A 20,968-nucleotide genomic window follows, 5' to 3' on the forward strand; every position below is an offset into this window, starting at 1 on the left:
ATACCGTGTTGATCTAGCAGACACAGTAACAGGAACTTCCTCATCTATACCATGTTGATCTAGCAGACACGTACAGACAGTAACAGGAACTTCCTCATCTATACTATGTTGATCTAGCAGACACAGTAACAGGAACTTCCTCATCTATACCATGTTGATCTAGCAGACACAGTAACAGGAACTTCCTCATCTATACCATGTTGATCTAGCAGACACAGTAAAGACAGTAACAGGAACTTCCTCATCTATACCATGTTGATCTAGCAGACACAGTAACAGGAACTTCCTCATCTATACCATGTTGATCTAGCAGACACAGTAACAGGAACTTCCTCATCTATACCATGTTGATCTAGCAGACAAAGACAGTAACAGGAACTTCCTCATCTATACCATGTTGATCTAGCAGACACAGTAACAGGAACTTCCTCATCTATACCATGTTGATCTAGCAGACACAAAAGACAGTAACAGGAACTTCCTCATCTATACCGTGTTGATCTAGCAGACAAACAACAGTAACAGGAACTTCCTCATCTATACCATGTTGATCTAGCAGACACAGTAACAGGAACTTCCTCATCTATACCATGTTGATCTAGCAGACACAGTAACAGACAGTAACAGGAACTTCCTCATCTATACTATGTTGATCTAGCAGACACAGTAACAGGAACTTCCTCATCTATACCATGTTGATCTAGCAGACACAGTAACAGGAACTTCCTCATCTATACCTTGTTGATCTAGCAGACACAGTAACAGGAACTTCCTCATCTATACCATGTTGATCTAGCAGACACAGTAACAGGAACTTCCTCATCTATACCGTGTTGATCTAGCAGACACAGTAACAGGAACTTCCTCATCTATACCGTGTTGATCTAGCAGACACAGTAACAGGAACTTCCTCATCTATACTATGTTGATCTAGCAGACACAGTAACAGACAGTAACAGGAACTTCCTCATCTATACTATGTTGATCTAGCAGACACAGTAACAGGAACTTCCTCATCTATACCATGTTGATCTAGCAGACACAGTAACAGGAACTTCCTCATCTATACTATGTTGATCTAGCAGACACAGTAACAGACAGTAACAGGAACTTCCTCATCTATACCATGTTGATCTAGCAGACGCAGTAAAAGGAACCTCCTCATCTATACCGTGTTGATCTAGCAGACACAGTAACAGGAACTTCCTCATCTATACCATGTTGATCTAGCAGACACAGTAACAGGAACTTCCTCATCTATACCATGTTGATCTAGCAGACACAGTAACAGGAACTTCCTCCTCTATACCATGTTGATATAGCAGACACAGTAACAGACAGTATCAGGAACTTCCTCATCTATACCATGTTGATCTAGCAGACACAGTAACAGGAACTTCCTCATCTATACCATGTTGATCTAGCAGACACAGTAACAGGAACTTCCTCATCTATACCATGTTGATCTAGCAGACACAGTAACAGGAACTTCCTCATCTATACCATGTTGATCTAGCAGACACAGTAACAGACAGTAACAGGAACTTCCTCATCTATACCATGTTGATCTAGCAGACACAGTAACAGGAACTTCCTCATCTATACTATGTTGATCTAGCAGACACAGTAACAGACAGTAACAGGAACTTCCTCATCTATACCATGTTGATCTAGCAGACACAGTAACAGGAACCTCCTCATCTATACCATGTTGATCTAGCAGACACAGTAACAGGAACTTCCTCATCTATACCATGTTGATCTAGCAGACACAGTAACAGGAACTTCCTCATCTATACCGTGTTGATCTAGCAGACACAGTAACAGGAACTTCCTCATCTATACCATGTTGATCTAGCAGACACAGTAACAGACAGTAACAGGAACCTCCAAATCTATACCATGTTGATCTAGCAGACACAGTAACAGACAGTAACAGGAACTTCCTCATCTATACTATGTTGATCTAGCAGACACAGTAACAGGAACTTCCTCATCTATACCATGTTGATCTAGCAGACACAGTAACAGGAACTTCCTCATCTATACCATGTTGATCTAGCAGACACAGTAACAGACAGTAACAGGAACTTCCTCATCTATACCATGTTGATCTAGCAGACACAGTAACAGGAACTTCCTCATCTATACCATGTTGATCTAGCAGACATAGTAACAGACAGTAACCGGAACTTCCTCATCTATACCGTGTTGATCTAGCAGACACAGTAACAGGAACTTCCTCATCTATACCGTGTTGATCTAGCAGACAGTAACAGTAACAGGAACCTCCTCATCTATACAATGTTGATCTAGCAGAAACAGTAACAGACAGTAACAGGAACTTCCTCATCTATGCCATGTTGATCTAGCAGACACAGTAACAGACAGTAACAGGAACTTCCTCATCTATACCGTGTTGATCTGGCAGACACAGCAACAGACAGAGTAACAGGTACTTCCTCATCTATACCGTGTTGATCTAGCAGACACAGTAACAGGAACTTCCTCATCTATACCATGTTGATCTAGCAGACACAGTAACAGGAACTTCCTCATCTATACCATGTTGATCTAGCAGACACAGTAACAGGAACTTCCTCATCTATACCATGTTGATCTAGCAGACAAAGTAACAGACAGTAACAGGAACTTCCTCATCTATACCATGTTGATCTAGCAGACACAGTAACAGGAACTTCCTCATCTATACTATGTTGATCTAGCAGACACAGTAACAGACAGTAACAGGAACTTCCTCATCTATACCATGTTGATCTAGCAGACACAGTAACAGGAACCTCCTCATCTATACCGTGTTGATCTAGCAGACACAGTAACAGGAACTTCCTCATCTATACTATGTTGATCTAGCAGACACAGTAACAGGAACTTCCTCATCTATACCGTGTTGATCTAGCAGACACAGTAACAGGTACTTCCTCATCTATACCATGTTGATCTAGCAGACACAGTAACAGACAGTAACAGGAACCTCCAAATCTATACCATGTTGATCTAGCAGACACAGTAACAGGAACTTCCTCATCTATACCATGTTGATCTAGCAGACACAGTAACAGGAACTTCCTCATCTATATCATGTTGATCTAGCAGACACAGTAACAGGAACTTCCTCATCTATACCATGTTGATCTAGCAGACACAGTAACAGACAGTAACAGGAACTTCCTCATCTATACCATGTTGATCTAGCAGACACAGTAACAGGAACTTCCTCATCTATACCATGTTGATCTAGCAGACATAGTAACAGACAGTAACCGGAACTTCCTCATCTATCCCGTGTTGATCTAGCAGACACAGTAACAGGAACTTCCTCATCTATACCGTGTTGATCTAGCAGACACAGTAACAGACAGTAACAGGAACTTCCTCATCTATACAATGTTGATCTAGCAGAAACAGTAACAGACAGTAACAGGAACTTCCTCATCTATACCATGTTGATCTAGCAGACACAGTAACAGACAGTAACAGGAACTTCCTCATCTATACCGTGTTGATCTGGCAGACACAGCAACAGACAGAGTAACAGGTACTTCCTCATCTATACCGTGTTGATCTAGCAGACACAGTAACAGACAGTAACAGGAACTTCCTCATCTATACCATGTTCATCTAGCAGACACAGTAACAGGAACTTCCTCATCTATACCGTGTTGATCTAGCAGACACAGTAACAGGAACTTCCTCATCTATACCATGTTGATCTAGCAGACACAGTAACAGGAACTTCCTCATCTATACCATGTTGATCTAGCAGACACAGTAACAGACAGTAACAGGAACTTCCTCATCTATACCATGTTGATCTAGCAGACACAGTAACAGGAACTTCCTCATCTATACCATGTTGATCTAGCAGACACAGTAACAGGAACTTCCTCATCTATACCATGTTGATCTAGCAGACACAGTAACAGACAGTAACAGGAACTTCCTCATCTATACCATGTTGATCTAGCAGACACAGTAACAGACAGTAACAGGAACTTCCTCATCTATACAATGTTGATCTAGCAGAAACAGTAACAGACAGTAACAGGAACTTCCTCATCTATACCATGTTGATCTAGCAGACACAGTAACAGACAGTAACAGGAACTTCCTCATCTATACCGTGTTGATCTGGCAGACACAGTAACAGACAGAGTAACAGGTACTTCCTCATCTATACCGTGTTGATCTAGCAGACACAGTAACAGACAGTAACAGGAACTTCCTCATCTATACCATTTTCATCTAGCAGACGACAGTAACAGGAACTTCCTCATCTATACAATGTTGATCTAGCAGACACAGTAACAGGAACTTCCTCATCTATACCATGTTGATCTAGCAGACACAGTAACAGGACCTTCCTCATCTATAGTATGTTGATCTAGCAGACACAGTAACAGACAGTAACAGGGACTTCCTCATCTATACCATGTTGATCTAGCAGACACAGTAAAAGGAACCTCCTCATCTATACCGTGTTGATATAGCAGACACAGTAACAGGAACTTCCTCATCTATACCGTGTTGATCTAGCAGACACAGTAACAGGAACTTCCTCATCTATACCATGTTGATCTAGCAGACACAGTAACAGGAACTTCCTCATCTATACCATGTTGATCTAGCAGACACAGTAACAGACAGTAACAGGAACTTCCTCATCTATACTATGTTGATCTAGCAGACACAGTAACAGGAACTTCCTCATCTATACCATGTTGATCTAGCAGACACAGTAACAGGAACTTCCTCATCTATACCATGTTGATCTAGCAGACACAGTAACAGACAGTAACAGGAACTTCCTCATCTATACCATGTTGATCTAGCAGACACAGTAACAGAGAACAGGCCCTCATCTATACCATGTTGATCTAGCAGACACAGTAACAGGAACTTCCTCATCTATACCGTGTTGATCTAGCAGACACAGTAACAGGAACTTCCTCATCTATACCATGTTGATCTAGCAGACACAGTAACAGGAACTTCCTCATCTATACCGTGTTGATCTAGCAGACACAGTAACGACAGTAACAGGAACTTCCTCATCTATACCATGTTGATCTAGCAGACACAGTAACAGGAACTTCCTCATCTATACCATGTTGATCTAGCAGACACAGTAACAGGAACTTCCTCATCTATACCATGTTGATCTAGCAGACACAGTAACAGGAACTTCCTCATCTATACCATGTTGATCTAGCAGACAATAACAGTAACAGGAACCTCCTCATCTATACAATGTTGATCTAGCAGAAACGTAACAGACAGTAACAGGAACTTCCTCATCTATACCATGTTGATCTAGCAGACACAGTAACAGACAGTAACAGGAACTTCCTCATCTATACCGTGTTGATCTGGCAGACACAGCAACAGACAGAGTAACAGGTACTTCCTCATCTATACCGTGTTGATCTAGCAGACACAGTAACAGACAGTAACAGGAACTTCCTCATCTATACCATGTTCATCTAGCAGACACAGTAACAGGAACTCCCTCATCTATACAATGTTGATCTAGCAGACACAGTAACAGGAACTTCCTCATCTATACCATGTTGATCTAGCAGACACAGTAACAGGAACTTCCTCATCTATACTATGTTGATCTAGCAGACACAGTAACAGACAGTAACAGGGACTTCCTCATCTATACCATGTTGATCTAGCAGACACAGTAAAGAGGAACCTCCCCATCTATACCGTGTTGATCTAGCAGACACAGTAACAGGAACTTCCTCATCTATACCGTGTTGATCTAGCAGACACAGTAACAGGAACTTCCTCATCTATACCGTGTTGATCTAGCAGACACAGTAACAGGAACTTCCTCATCTATACCATGTTGATCTAGCAGACACAGTAACAGACAGTAACAGGAACTTCCTCATCTATACCATGTTGATCTAGCAGACACAGTAACAGGAACTTCCTCATCTATACCATGTTGATCTAGCAGACACAGTAACAGGAACTTCCTCATCTATACCATGTTGATCTAGCAGACACAGTAACAGACAGTAACAGGAACTTCCTCATCTATACCATGTTGATCTAGCAGACACAGTAACAGACAGTAACAGGAACTTCCTCATCTATACAATGTTGATCTAGCAGAAACAGTAACAGACAGTAACAGGAACTTCCTCATCTATACCATGTTGATCTAGCAGACACAGTAACAGACAGTAACAGGAACTTCCTCATCTATACCGTGTTGATCTGGCAGACACAGTAACAGACAGAGTAACAGGTACTTCCTCATCTATACCGTGTTGATCTAGCAGACACAGTAACAGACAGTAACAGGAACTTCCTCATCTATACCATTTTCATCTAGCAGACACAGTAACAGGAACTCCCTCATCTATACAATGTTGATCTAGCAGACACAGTAACAGGAACTTCCTCATCTATACTATGTTGATCTAGCAGACACAGTAACAGACAGTAACAGGAACTTCCTCATCTATACCATGTTGATCTAGCAGACACAGTAACAGGAACCTCCTCATCTATACCGTGTTGATCTAGCAGACACAGTAACAGGAACTTCCTCATCTATACTATGTTGATCTAGCAGACACAGTAACAGGAACTTCCTCATCTATACCGTGTTGATCTAGCAGACACAGTAACAGGTACTTCCTCATCTATACCATGTTGATCTAGCAGACACAGTAACAGACAGTAACAGGAACCTCCAAATCTATACCATGTTGATCTAGCAGACACAGTAACAGACAGTAATAGGAACTTACTCATCTATACTATGTTGATCTAGCAGACACAGTAACAGGAACTTCCTCATCTATATCATGTTGATCTAGCAGACACAGTAACAGGAACTTCCTCATCTATACCATGTTGATCTAGCAGACACAGTAACAGACAGTAACAGGAACTTCCTCATCTATACCATGTTGATCTAGCAGACACAGTAACAGGAACTTCCTCATCTATACCATGTTGATCTAGCAGACATAGTAACAGACAGTAACAGGAACTTCCTCATCTATACCGTGTTGATCTAGCAGACACAGTAACAGGAACTTCCTCATCTATACCGTGTTGATCTAGCAGACACAGTAACAGACAGTAACAGGAACTTCCTCATCTATACCATGTTGATCTAGCAGACACAGTAACAGGCACTTCCTCATCTATACCATGTTGATCTAGCAGACACAGTAACAGGAACTTCCTCATCTATACCATGTTGATCTAGCAGACACAGTAACAGACAGTAACAGGAACTTCCTCATCTATACAATGTTGATCTAGCAGAAACAGTAACAGACAGTAACAGGAACTTCCTCATCTATACCATGTTGATCTAGCAGACACAGTAACAGACAGTAACAGGAACTTCCTCATCTATACCGTGTTGATCTGGCAGACACAGCAACAGACAGAGTAACAGGTACTTCCTCATCTATACCGTGTTGATCTAGCAGACACAGTAACAGACAGTAACAGGAACTTCCTCATCTATACCATTTTCATCTAGCAGACACAGTAACAGGAACTCCCTCATCTATACAATGTTGATCTAGCAGACACAGTAACAGGAACTTCCTCATCTATACCATGTTGATCTAGCAGACACAGTAACAGGATCTTCCTCATCTATACTATGTTGATCTAGCAGACACAGTAACAGACAGTAACAGGGACTTCCTCATCTATACCATGTTGATCTAGCAGACACAGTAAAAGGAACCTCCTCATCTATACCGTGTTGATCTAGCAGACACAGTAACAGGAACTTCCTCATCTATACCGTGTTGATCTAGCAGACACAGTAACAGGAACTTCCTCATCTATACCATGTTGATCTAGCAGACACAGTAACAGGAACTTCCTCATCTATACCATGTTGATCTAGCAGACACAGTAACAGACAGTAACAGGAACTTCCTCATCTATACTATGTTGATCTAGCAGACACAGTAACAGGAACTTCCTCATCTATACCATGTTGATCTAGCAGACAACGTAACAGGAACTTCCTCATCTATACCATGTTGATCTAGCAGACACAGTAACAGACAGTAACAGGAACTTCCTCATCTATACCATGTTGATCTAGCAGACACAGTAACAGACAGTAACAGGAACTTCCTCATCTATACAATGTTGATCTAGCAGAAACAGTAACAGACAGTAACAGGAACTTCCTCATCTATACCATGTTGATCTAGCAGACACAGTAACAGACAGTAACAGGAACTTCCTCATCTATACCGTGTTGATCTGGCAGACACAGTAACAGACAGAGTAACAGGTACTTCCTCATCTATACCGTGTTGATCTAGCAGACACAGTAACAGACAGTAACAGGAACTTCCTCATCTATACCATTTTCATCTAGCAGACACAGTAACAGGAACTCCCTCATCTATACAATGTTGATCTAGCAGACACAGTAACAGGAACTTCCTCATCTATACCATGTTGATCTAGCAGACACAGTAACAGGACCTTCCTCATCTATAGTATGTTGATCTAGCAGACACAGTAACAGACAGTAACAGGGACTTCCTCATCTATACCATGTTGATCTAGCAGACACAGTAAAAGGAACCTCCTCATCTATACCGTGTTGATATAGCAGACACAGTAACAGGAACTTCCTCATCTATACCGTGTTGATCTAGCAGACACAGTAACAGGAACTTCCTCATCTATACCATGTTGATCTAGCAGACACAGTAACAGGAACTTCCTCATCTATACCATGTTGATCTAGCAGACACAGTAACAGACAGTAACAGGAACTTCCTCATCTATACTATGTTGATCTAGCAGACACAGTAACAGGAACTTCCTCATCTATACCATGTTGATCTAGCAGACACAGTAACAGGAACTTCCTCATCTATACCATGTTGATCTAGCAGACACAGTAACAGACAGTAACAGGAACTTCCTCATCTATACCATGTTCATCTAGCAGACACAGTAACAGGAACAGCCCTCATCTATACCATGTTGATCTAGCAGACACAGTAACAGGAACTTCCTCATCTATACCGTGTTGATCTAGCAGACACAGTAACAGGAACTTCCTCATCTATACCATGTTGATCTAGCAGACACAGTAACAGGAACTTCCTCATCTATACCGTGTTGATCTAGCAGACACAGTAACAGACAGTAACAGGAACTTCCTCATCTATACCATGTTGATCTAGCAGACACAGTAACAGGCACTTCCTCATCTATACCATGTTGATCTAGCAGACACAGTAACAGGCACTTCCTCATCTATACCATGTTGATCTAGCAGACACAGTAACAGGAACTTCCTCATCTATACCATGTTGATCTAGCAGACACAGTAACAGACAGTAACAGGAACCTCCTCATCTATACAATGTTGATCTAGCAGAAACAGTAACAGACAGTAACAGGAACTTCCTCATCTATACCATGTTGATCTAGCAGACACAGTAACAGACAGTAACAGGAACTTCCTCATCTATACCGTGTTGATCTGGCAGACACAGCAACAGACAGAGTAACAGGTACTTCCTCATCTATACCGTGTTGATCTAGCAGACACAGTAACAGACAGTAACAGGAACTTCCTCATCTATACCATTTTCATCTAGCAGAGACAGTAACAGGAACTCCCTCATCTATACAATGTTGATCTAGCAGACACAGTAACAGGAACTTCCTCATCTATACCATGTTGATCTAGCAGACACAGTAACAGGATCTTCCTCATCTATACTATGTTGATCTAGCAGACACAGTAACAGACAGTAACAGGGACTTCCTCATCTATACCATGTTGATCTAGCAGACACAGTAAAAGGAACCTCCCCATCTATACCGTGTTGATCTAGCAGACACAGTAACAGGAACTTCCTCATCTATACCGTGTTGATCTAGCAGACACAGTAACAGGAACTTCCTCATCTATACCATGTTGATCTAGCAGACACAGTAACAGGAACTTCCTCATCTATACCATGTTGATCTAGCAGACACAGTAACAGACAGTAACAGGAACTTCCTCATCTATACTATGTTGATCTAGCAGACACAGTAACAGGAACTTCCTCATCTATACCATGTTGATCTAGCAGACACAGTAACAGGAACTTCCTCATCTATACCATGTTGATCTAGCAGACACAGTAACAGACAGTAACAGGAACTTCCTCATCTTTACCATGTTGATCTAGCAGACACAGTAACAGACAGTAACAGGAACTTCCTCATCTATACAATGTTGATCTAGCAGAAACAGTAACAGACAGTAACAGGAACTTCCTCATCTATACCATGTTGATCTAGCAGACACAGTAACAGACAGTAACAGGAACTTCCTCATCTATACCGTGTTGATCTGGCAGACACAGTAACAGACAGAGTAACAGGTACTTCCTCATCTATACCGTGTTGATCTAGCAGACACAGTAACAGACAGTAACAGGAACTTCCTCATCTATACCATTTTCATCTAGCAGACACAGTAACAGGAACTCCCTCATCTATACAATGTTGATCTAGCAGACACAGTAACAGGAACTTCCTCATCTATACCATGTTGATCTAGCAGACACAGTAACAGGACCTTCCTCATCTATACTATGTTGATCTAGCAGACACAGTAACAGACAGTAACAGGGACTTCCTCATCTATACCATGTTGATCTAGCAGACACAGTAAAAGGAACCTCCTCATCTATACCGTGTTGATCTAGCAGACACAGTAACAGGAACTTCCTCATCTATACCGTGTTGATCTAGCAGACACAGTAACAGGAACTTCCTCATCTATACCATGTTGATCTAGCAGACACAGTAACAGGAACTTCCTCATCTATACCATGTTGATCTAGCAGACACAGTAACAGACAGTAACAGGAACTTCCTCATCTATACTATGTTGATCTAGCAGACACAGTAACAGGAACTTCCTCATCTATACCATGTTGATCTAGCAGACACAGTAACAGGAACTTCCTCATCTATACCATGTTGATCTAGCAGACACAGTAACAGACAGTAACAGGAACTTCCTCATCTATACCGTGTTGATCTGGCAGACACAGTAACAGACAGAGTAACAGGTACTTCCTCATCTATACCGTGTTGATCTAGCAGACACAGTAACAGACAGTAACAGGAACTTCCTCATCTATACCATGTTCATCTAGCAGACACAGTAACAGGAACAGCCCTCATCTATACCATGTTGATCTAGCAGACACAGTAACAGGAACTTCCTCATCTATACCGTGTTGATCTAGCAGACACAGTAACAGGAACTTCCTCATCTATACCATGTTGATCTAGCAGACACAGTAACAGGAACTTCCTCATCTATACTATGTTGATCTAGCAGACACAGTAACAGACAGTAACAGGAACTTCCTCATCTATACCATGTTGATCTAGCAGACACAGTAAAAGGAACCTCCTCATCCATACCGTGTTGATCTAGCAGACACAGTAACAGGAACTTCCTCATCTATACCGTGTTGATCTAGCAGTCACAGTAACAGGAACTTCCTCATCTATACCATGTTGATCTAGCAGACACAGTAACAGGAACTTCCACCTCTATACCATGTTGACATAGCAGACACAGTAACAGACAGTAACAGGAACTTCCTGATCTATACTATGTTGATCTAGCAGACACAGTAACAGGAACTTCCTCATCTATACCATGTTGATCTAGCAGACACAGTAACAGGAACTTCCTCATCTATACCATGTTGATCTAGCACACACTGTAACAGGAACTTCCTCATCTATACCATGTTGATCTAGCAGACACAGTAACAGGAACTTCCTCATCTATACCATGTTGATCTAGCAGACACAGTAACAGGAACTTCCTCATCTATACTATGTTGATCTAGCAGACACAGTAACAGACAGTAACAGGAACTTCCTCATCTATACCATGTTGATCTAGCAGACACAGTAACAGGAACCTCCTCATCTATACCGTGTTGATCTAGCAGACACAGTAACAGGAACTTCCTCATCTATACTATGTTGATCTAGCAGACATAGTAACAGGAACTTCCTCATCTATACCGTGTTGATCTAGCAGACACAGTAACAGGTACTTCCTCATCTATACCATGTTGATCTAGCAGACACAGTAACAGACAGTAACAGGAACCTCCAAATCTATACCATGTTGATCTCGCAGACACAGTAACACGCAGTAACAGGAACTTACTCATCTATACTATGTTGATCTAGCAGACACAGTAACAGAAACTTCCTCATCTATACCATGTTGATCTAGCAGACACAGTAACAGACAGTAATATGAACTTCCTCATCTATACCATGTTGATCTAGCAGACACAGTAACAGGAACTTCTTTATCTATACCATGTTGATCTAGCAGACACAGTAACAGACAGTAACAGGAACTTCCTCATCTATACCATGTTGATCTAGCAGACACAGTAACAGGAACTTCCTCATCTATACCATGTTGATCTAGCAGACACAGTAACAGACAGTAACAGGAACTTCCTCATCTATACCGTGTTGATCTGGCAGACACAGTAACAGACAGAGTAACAGGTACTTCCTCATCTATACCGTGTTGATCTAGCAGACACAGTAACAGACAGTAACAGGAACTTCCTCATCTATACCATTTTCATCTAGCAGACACAGTAACAAGAACTCCCTCATCTATACAATGTTGATCTAGCAGACACAGTAACAGGAACTTCCTCATCTATACCATGTTGATCTAGCAGACACAGTAACAGGACCTTCCTCATCTATACTATGTTGATCTAGCAGACACAGTAACAGACAGTAACAGGGACTTCCTCATCTATACCATGTTGATCTAGCAGACACAGTAAAAGGAACCTCCTCATCTATACCGTGTTGATCTAGCAGACACAGTAACAGGAACTTCCTCATCTATACCGTGTTGATCTAGCAGACACAGTAACAGGAACCTCCTCATCTATACCGTGTTGATCTAGCAGACACAGTAACAGGAACTTCCTCATATATACCGTGTTGATCTAGTAGACACAGTAACAGGAACTTCCTCATCTATACCATGTTGATCTAGCAGACACAGTAACAGGAACTTCCTCATCTATACCATGTTGATCTAGCAGACACAGTAACAGACAGTAACAGGAACTTCCTCATCTATACTATGTTGATCTAGCAGACACAGTAACAGGATCTTCCTCATCTATACCATGTTGATCTAGCAGACACAGTAACAGGAACTTCCTCATCTATACCATGTTGATCTAGCAGACACAGTAACAGACAGTAACAGGAACTTCCTCATCTATACCGTGTTGATCTGGCAGACACAGTAACAGACAGAGTAACAGGTACTTCCTCATCTATACCGTGTTGATCTAGCAGACACAGTAACAGACAGTAACAGGAACTTCCTCATCTATACCATGTTCATCTAGCAGACACAGTAACAGGAACAGCCCTCATCTATACCATGTTGATCTAGCAGACACAGTAACAGGAACTTCCTCATCTATACCGTGTTGATCTAGCAGACACAGTAACAGGAACTTCCTCATCTATACCATGTTGATCTAGCAGACACAGTAACAGGATCTTCCTCATCTATACCATGTTGATCTAGCAGACACAGTAACAGGAACTTCCTCATCTATACCATGTTGATCTAGCAGACACAGTAACAGACAGTAACAGGAACTTCCTCATCTATACCGTGTTGATCTGGCAGACACAGTAACAGACAGAGTAACAGGTACTTCCTCATCTATACCGTGTTGATCTAGCAGACACAGTAACAGACAGTAACAGGAACTTCCTCATCTATACCATGTTCATCTAGCAGACACAGTAACAGGAACAGCCCTCATCTATACCATGTTGATCTAGCAGACACAGTAACAGGAACTTCCTCATCTATACCGTGTTGATCTAGCAGACACAGTAACAGGAACTTCCTCATCTATACCATGTTGATCTAGCAGACACAGTAACAGGAACTTCCACCTCTATACCATGTTGATATAGCAGACACAGTAACAGACAGTAACAGGAACTTCCTCATCTATACTATGTTGATCTAGCAGACACAGTAACAGGAACTTCCTCATCTATACCATGTTGATCTAGCAGACACAGTAACAGGAACTTCCTCATCTATACCATGTTGATCTAGCACACACTGTAACAGGAACTTCCTCATCTATACCATGTTGATCTAGCAGACACAGTAACAGGAACTTCCTCATCTATACTATGTTGATCTAGCAGACACAGTAACAGACAGTAACAGGAACTTCCTCATCTATACCATGTTGATCTAGCAGACACAGTAACAGGGACTTCCTCATCTATACTATGTTGATCTAGCAGACACAGTAACAGACAGTAACAGGAACTTCCTCATCTATACCATGTTGATCTAGCAGACACAGTAACAGGAACCTCCTCATCTATACCGTGTTGATCTAGCAGACAGAGTAACAGGAACTTCCTCATCTATACTATGTTGATCTAGCAGACACAGTAACAGGAACTTCCTCATCTATACCGTGTTGATCTAGCAGACACAGTAACAGGTACTTCCTCATCTATACCATGTTGATCTAGCAGACACAGTAACAGACAGTAACAGGAACCTCCAAATCTATACCATGTTGATCTAGCAGACACAGTAACAGACAGTAACAGGAACTTACTCATCTATACTATGTTGATCTAGCAGACACAGTAACAGGAACTTCCTCATCTATACCATGTTGATCTAGCAGACAGAGTAACAGACAGTAATATGAACTTCCTCATCTATACCATGTTGATCTAGCAGACACAGTAACAGGAACTTCCTCATCTATACCATGTTGATCTAGCAGACACAGTAACAGACAGTAACAGGAACTTCCTCATCTATACCATGTTGATCTAGCAGACACAGTAACAGGAACTTCCTCATCTATACCATGTTGATCTAGCAGACACAGTAACAGACAGTAACAGGAACTTCCTCATCTATACCGTGTTGATCTGGCAGACACAGTAACAGACAGAGTAACAGGTACTTCCTCATCTATACCGTGTTGATCTAGCAGACACAGTAACAGACAGTAACAGGAACTTCCGCATCTATACCATGTTGATCTAGCAGACACAGTAACAGGAACTCCCTCATCTATACCATGTTGATCTAGCAGACACAGTAACAGGAACTTCCTCATCTATACCATGTTGATCTAGCAGACACAGTAACATACAGTAACAGGAACTTCCTCATCTATACCATGTGGATCTAGCAGACACAGTAACAGACAGTAACATGAACTTCCTCATCTATACCGTGTTGATCTGGCAGACACAGTAACAGACAGAGTAACAGGAACTTCCTCATCTATACCATGTTGATCTAGCAGACACAGTAACAGGAACTTCCTCATCTATACCATGTTGATCTAGCAGACACAGTAACAGGAACTTCCTCATCTATACCATGTTGATCTAGCAGACACAGTAACAGACAGTAACAGGAACCTCCTAATCTATACCATGTTGATCTAGCAGACACAGTAACAGACAGTAACAGGAACTTACTCATCTATACCATGTTGATCTAGCAGACACAGTAACAGGAACTTCCTCATCTATACCATGTTGATCTAGCAGACACAGTAACAGACAGTAACAGGAACTTCCTCATCTATACCATGTTGATCTAGCAGACACAGTAACAGGAACTTCCTCATGTATACCATGTTGATCTAGCAGACACAGTAACAGGAACTTCCTCATCTATACCATGTTGATCTAGCAGACACAGTAACAGACAGTAACAGGAACTTCCTCATCTATACCGTGTTGATCTGGCAGACACAGTAACAGACAGAGTAACAGGTACTTCCTCATCTATACCGTGTTGATCTAGCAGACACAGTAACAGACAGTAACAGGAACTTCCTCATCTATACCATGTTCATCTAGCAGACACAGTAACAGGAACTCCCTCATCTATACCATGTTGATCTAGCAGACACAGTAACAGGAACTTCCTCATCTATACCATGTTGATCTAGCAGACACAGTAAAACAGTAACAGGAACTTCCTCATCTATACCATGTGGATCTAGCAGACACAGTAACAGACAGTAACAGGAACTTCCTCATCTATACCATGTTGATCTAGCAGACACAGTAACAGGAACTTCCTCATCTATACCGTGTTGATCTAGCAGACACAGTAACAGAAACTTCCTCATCTATACCATGTTGATCTAGCAGACACAGTAACAGACAGTAACAGGAACTTCCTCATCTATACCATGTTGATCTAGCAGACACAGTAACAGACAGTAACAGGAACTTCCTCATCTATACTATGTTGATCTAGCAGACTAACACAGTAACAGGAACTTCCTCATCTAAACCATGTTGATCTAGCAGACACAGTAACAGACAGTAACAGGAACTTCCTCATCTATACTATGTTGATCTAGCAGACACAGTAACAGGAACTTCCTCATCTATACCATGTTGATCTAGCAGACACAGTAACAGACAGTAATATGAACTTCCTCATCTATACCATGTTGATCTAGCAGACACAGTAACAGGAACTTCCTCATCTATACCATGTTGATCTAGCAGACACAGTAACAGACAGTAACAGGAACTTCCTCATCTATACCATGTTGATCTAGCAGACACAGTAACAGGAACTTCCTCATCTATACCATGTTGATCTAGCAGACACAGTAACAGACAGTAACAGGAACTTCCTCATCTATACCGTGTTGATCTGGCAGACACAGTAACAGACAGAGTAACAGGTACTTCCTCATCTATACCGTGTTGATCTAGCAGACACAGTAACAGACAGTAACAGGAACTTCCGCATCTATACCATGTTCATCTAGCAGACACAGTAACAGGAACTCCCTCATCTATACCATGTTGATCTAGCAGACACAGTAACAGGAACTTCCTCATCTATACCATGTTGATCTAGCAGACACAGTAACATACAGTAACAGGAACTTCCTCATCTATACCATGTGTATCTAGCAGACACAGTAACAGACAGTAACATGAACTTCCTCATCTATACTGTGTTGATCTGGCAGACACAGTAACAGACAGAGTAACAGGTACTTCCTCATCTATACTATGTTGATCTAGCAGACACAGTAACAGGAACTTCCTCATCTATACCGTGTTGATCTAGCAGACACAGTAACAGGTACTTCCTCATCTATACCATGTTGATCTAGCAGACACAGTAACAGACAGTAACAGGAACCTCCAAATCTATACCATGTTGATCTAGCAGACACAGTAACAGACAGTAACAGGAACTTACTCATCTATACTATGTTGATCTAGCAGACACAGTAACAGGAACTTCCTCATCTATACCATGTTGATCTAGCAGACACAGTAACAGACAGTAATATGAACTTCCTCATCTATACCATGTTGATCTAGCAGACACAGTAACAGGAACTTCCTCATGTATACCATGTTGATCTAGCAGACACAGTAACAGGAACTTCCTCATCTATACCATGTTGATCTAGCAGACACAGTAACAGACAGTAACAGGAACTTCCTCATCTATACCGTGTTGATCTGGCAGACACAGTAACAGACAGAGTAACAGGTACTTCCTCATCTATACCGTGTTGATCTAGCAGACACAGTAACAGACAGTAACAGGAACTTCCGCATCTATACCATGTTCATCTAGCAGACACAGTAACAGGAACTCCCTCATCTATACCATGTTGATCTAGCAGACACAGTAACAGGAACTTCCTCATCTATACCATGTTGATCTAGCAGACACAGTAACATACAGTAACAGGAACTTCCTCATCTATACCATGTGTATCTAGCAGACACAGTAACAGACAGTAACAGGAACTTCCTCATCTATACCATGTTGATCTAGCAGACACAGTAACAGGAACTTCCTCATCTATACCGTGTTGATCTAGCAGACACAGTAACAGAAACTTCCTCATCTATACCATGTTGATCTAGCAGACACAGTAACAGACAGTAACAGGAACCTCCTCATCTATACCATGTTGATCTAGCAGACACAGTAACAGACAGTAACAGGAACTTCCTCATCTATACTATGTTGATCTAGCAGACACAGTAACAGGAACTTCCTCATCTAAACCATGTTGATCTAGCAGACACAGTAACAGACAGTAACAGGAACTTCCTCATCTATACCATGTTGATCTAGCAGACACAGTAACAGGAACTTCCTCATCTATACTATGTTGATCTAGCAGACACAGTAACAGACAGTAACAGGAACTTCCTCATCTATACCATGTTGATCTAGCAGACACAGTAACAGGAACTTCCTCATCTATACTATGTTGATCTAGCAGACACAGTAACAGACAGTAACAGGAACTTCCTCATCTATACCATGTTGATCTAGCAGACACAGTAACAGGAACTTCCTCATCTATACCATGTTGATCTAGCAGACACAGTAACAGGAACTTCCTCATCTATACCATGTATGCATTCAAATCTCCTAATAAAGGCCCAATATTTTTATTTATGAAAACGAACAACTTACTTTGATGCTTAGACCCAGTCCTCCAGCTGCCTGTCTTCGGAGTACGACAGTTCTGTGCTTTAAAAAATGGGAATTGACCTTGGTAAAATAATATTGAAATGTTGAAACAAGTTTGGAGTGTAACACTGTGATGCTAATTTTCCAGTTGATAGTCTTTACGATCAAAACCATAACATTGAAAGATACAGCATGCCTCCATAGAAAAACATAAAGAACGCAGTAACAGCTTCTTATGAGGGGTGGACTGGGACAAGAATTCGGCCCTGGCACTTTATCCACACCAGCCCATATCACAGCGCATGCTGCCAACTCCCACCGGATACCATTTTTATGTATTTGTGTCCAGTATGAAGGAAGGTAGAAGTAGTTTAGAATGCTAGTAGATACCCATAGACTTCCAGTCATTGCGCTAACGCTAGTTAGCATTGGCTGGCGAAACTACCTCTAACGTTAATACTGGACACAGAGACATAAAAATGGTATCCATGAGTTCATCTGAATCTGGACAAGTAGATAAAGGGCCTCATTGCCAAAATCCCGAAGTATCCCTTTAATTACTATTACAGGGATCCTGACTAACATTTTCCCCTGGTGTCACTGGTTCCACTAACTTTTCCATCCAATTGTGTACTACAGTATGTCATCAATTTCATATGATATGTTATGTCCTGCAAAAAATAAACAAATGGTATGATATGTTACGAATCCAATTCATAAAGAATCAAACTTTAAGAAGTGTAAAGAATAAACAACTGAGTTATTCAAGAAACAAGTTGCTTCATTTAACATCCAAGCAGGAATGCATGAATCAAGATATTTGATGTGTAAACTTATACAGTGATTGTATAAGTTTACACCAGTCTCAACGTCAACAGTGAAAAGGCGAATCTGGGATGCTGGCCTTCTAGGCAGAGTTGCAAAGAAAAAGCCATGTCTCAGACTGGCCATTAAAAATAAAAGATTGAGATGGGCAAAAGAACACAGACACTGGACAGAGGAACACTGCCTAGAAGGCCAGCATCCCATACTCGCCTCTACTCTGTTGACGTTGAGACTGGTGTTTTGCGGGTACTATTTAATGAAGCTGCCAGTTGATGACTTGTGAGGCGTCTGTTTCTCAAACTAGACACTCTCATGTACTTGTCCTCTTGTGCAATGGGGCCTCCCACTCCTCTTTCTAGTCTGGTTAGAGCCAGTTTGCGCCGTTCTGTAAAGGGAGTAGTACAAAGCGTTGTACTTGATCTTCAGTTTCTTGGCAATTTCTCGCATGGAATAGCCTTCGTTTCTCAGAACAAGAATAGACTGACAAGTTTCAGAAGAAAGTACTTTGTTTATGGCCATTTTGAGCCTGTAATCGAACCCACAAACGCTGATGCTCCAGATACTCAACTAGTCTAAAGAGGGCCAGCTTTATTGCTTCTTTAAATCAGCACAACAGTTTTCAGCTGTGCTAACATAATTGCAAAAGGGTTTTCTAATGATCAATAAGCCTTTTAAAATGATAAACCTGGATTAGCTAACACAACGTGCCATTGGAACACAGGAGTGATGGTTGCTGATAATGGCCCTATTTCACCTTTATTTAACCAGGTAGGCCAGTTGAGAACAAGTTCTCATTTACAACTGCGACCTGGCCAAGAGCAAAGCAGTGCGACACAAACAACAACACAGAGTTACACATGGAATAAACCAGCGTACAGTCAATAACACAATAGAAAAAAGAAAGTCTATATACAGTGTGTGAAAATGCCGTGACGAGGTAAGGCAATAAATGGGCCATAGTAGCGAAGTAATTACAATTTAGCAAATTAACACTGGAGTGATAGATGAGCAGATGGTGATGTGCAAGTAGAAATACTGGTGTGCAAAAGAGCAGAAAAGTAAATAAAAACAATATGGGGATGAGGTAGGTAGTTGGATGGGCTATATACAGATGGGCTATGTACAGCTGCAGCGATCGGTTAGCTGCTCGGATAGCTGATGTTTAAAGTTAGTGAGGGAAATATACGTTTTCAGCTTCAGTGATTTTTGCAATTCGTTCCAGTCACTGGCAGCAGAGAACTGGAAGGAAAGGCAGCCAAAGTAAGTGTTGGCTTTGGGGATGACCAGTGAGATATACCTGCTGGAGCGCATGCTATGGGTGGGTGTTGTTATCGTGACCAGTGTTGATATTCCATAAAAAAATCTGCCGTTTCCAGCTACAATAGTGATTTACAATATCAACAATGTCTACACTGTATTTCTGATAAATGTTATGTTATTTTAATGGAAAAAAAAAGGAAAAAAAAAGGACATTTCTCAGTGACCCCAAACTTTTGAACGGTGGTGTATATCTAT

General features: G+C 41.3%; 1 protein-coding gene across 1 annotated transcript in view; it reads right to left on the reverse strand.

The window, feature by feature from the left end:
- Positions 1-20,968, reverse strand: part of sntg2 (syntrophin, gamma 2) — a 132,667-nt gene that overhangs the window by 91,876 nt on the left and 19,823 nt on the right. The window contains exon 3 of the mRNA XM_014211539.2: positions 18,632-18,688. Coding sequence (XP_014067014.2) covers positions 18,632-18,688 — 57 coding nt within the window. The remainder of the gene's footprint in view (positions 1-18,631; positions 18,689-20,968) is intronic.

Source organism: Salmo salar, chromosome ssa09 (genome assembly GCF_905237065.1).
Source record: "Salmo salar chromosome ssa09, Ssal_v3.1, whole genome shotgun sequence".
NCBI classification, from domain to species: Eukaryota; Metazoa; Chordata; class Actinopteri; order Salmoniformes; family Salmonidae; genus Salmo; species Salmo salar.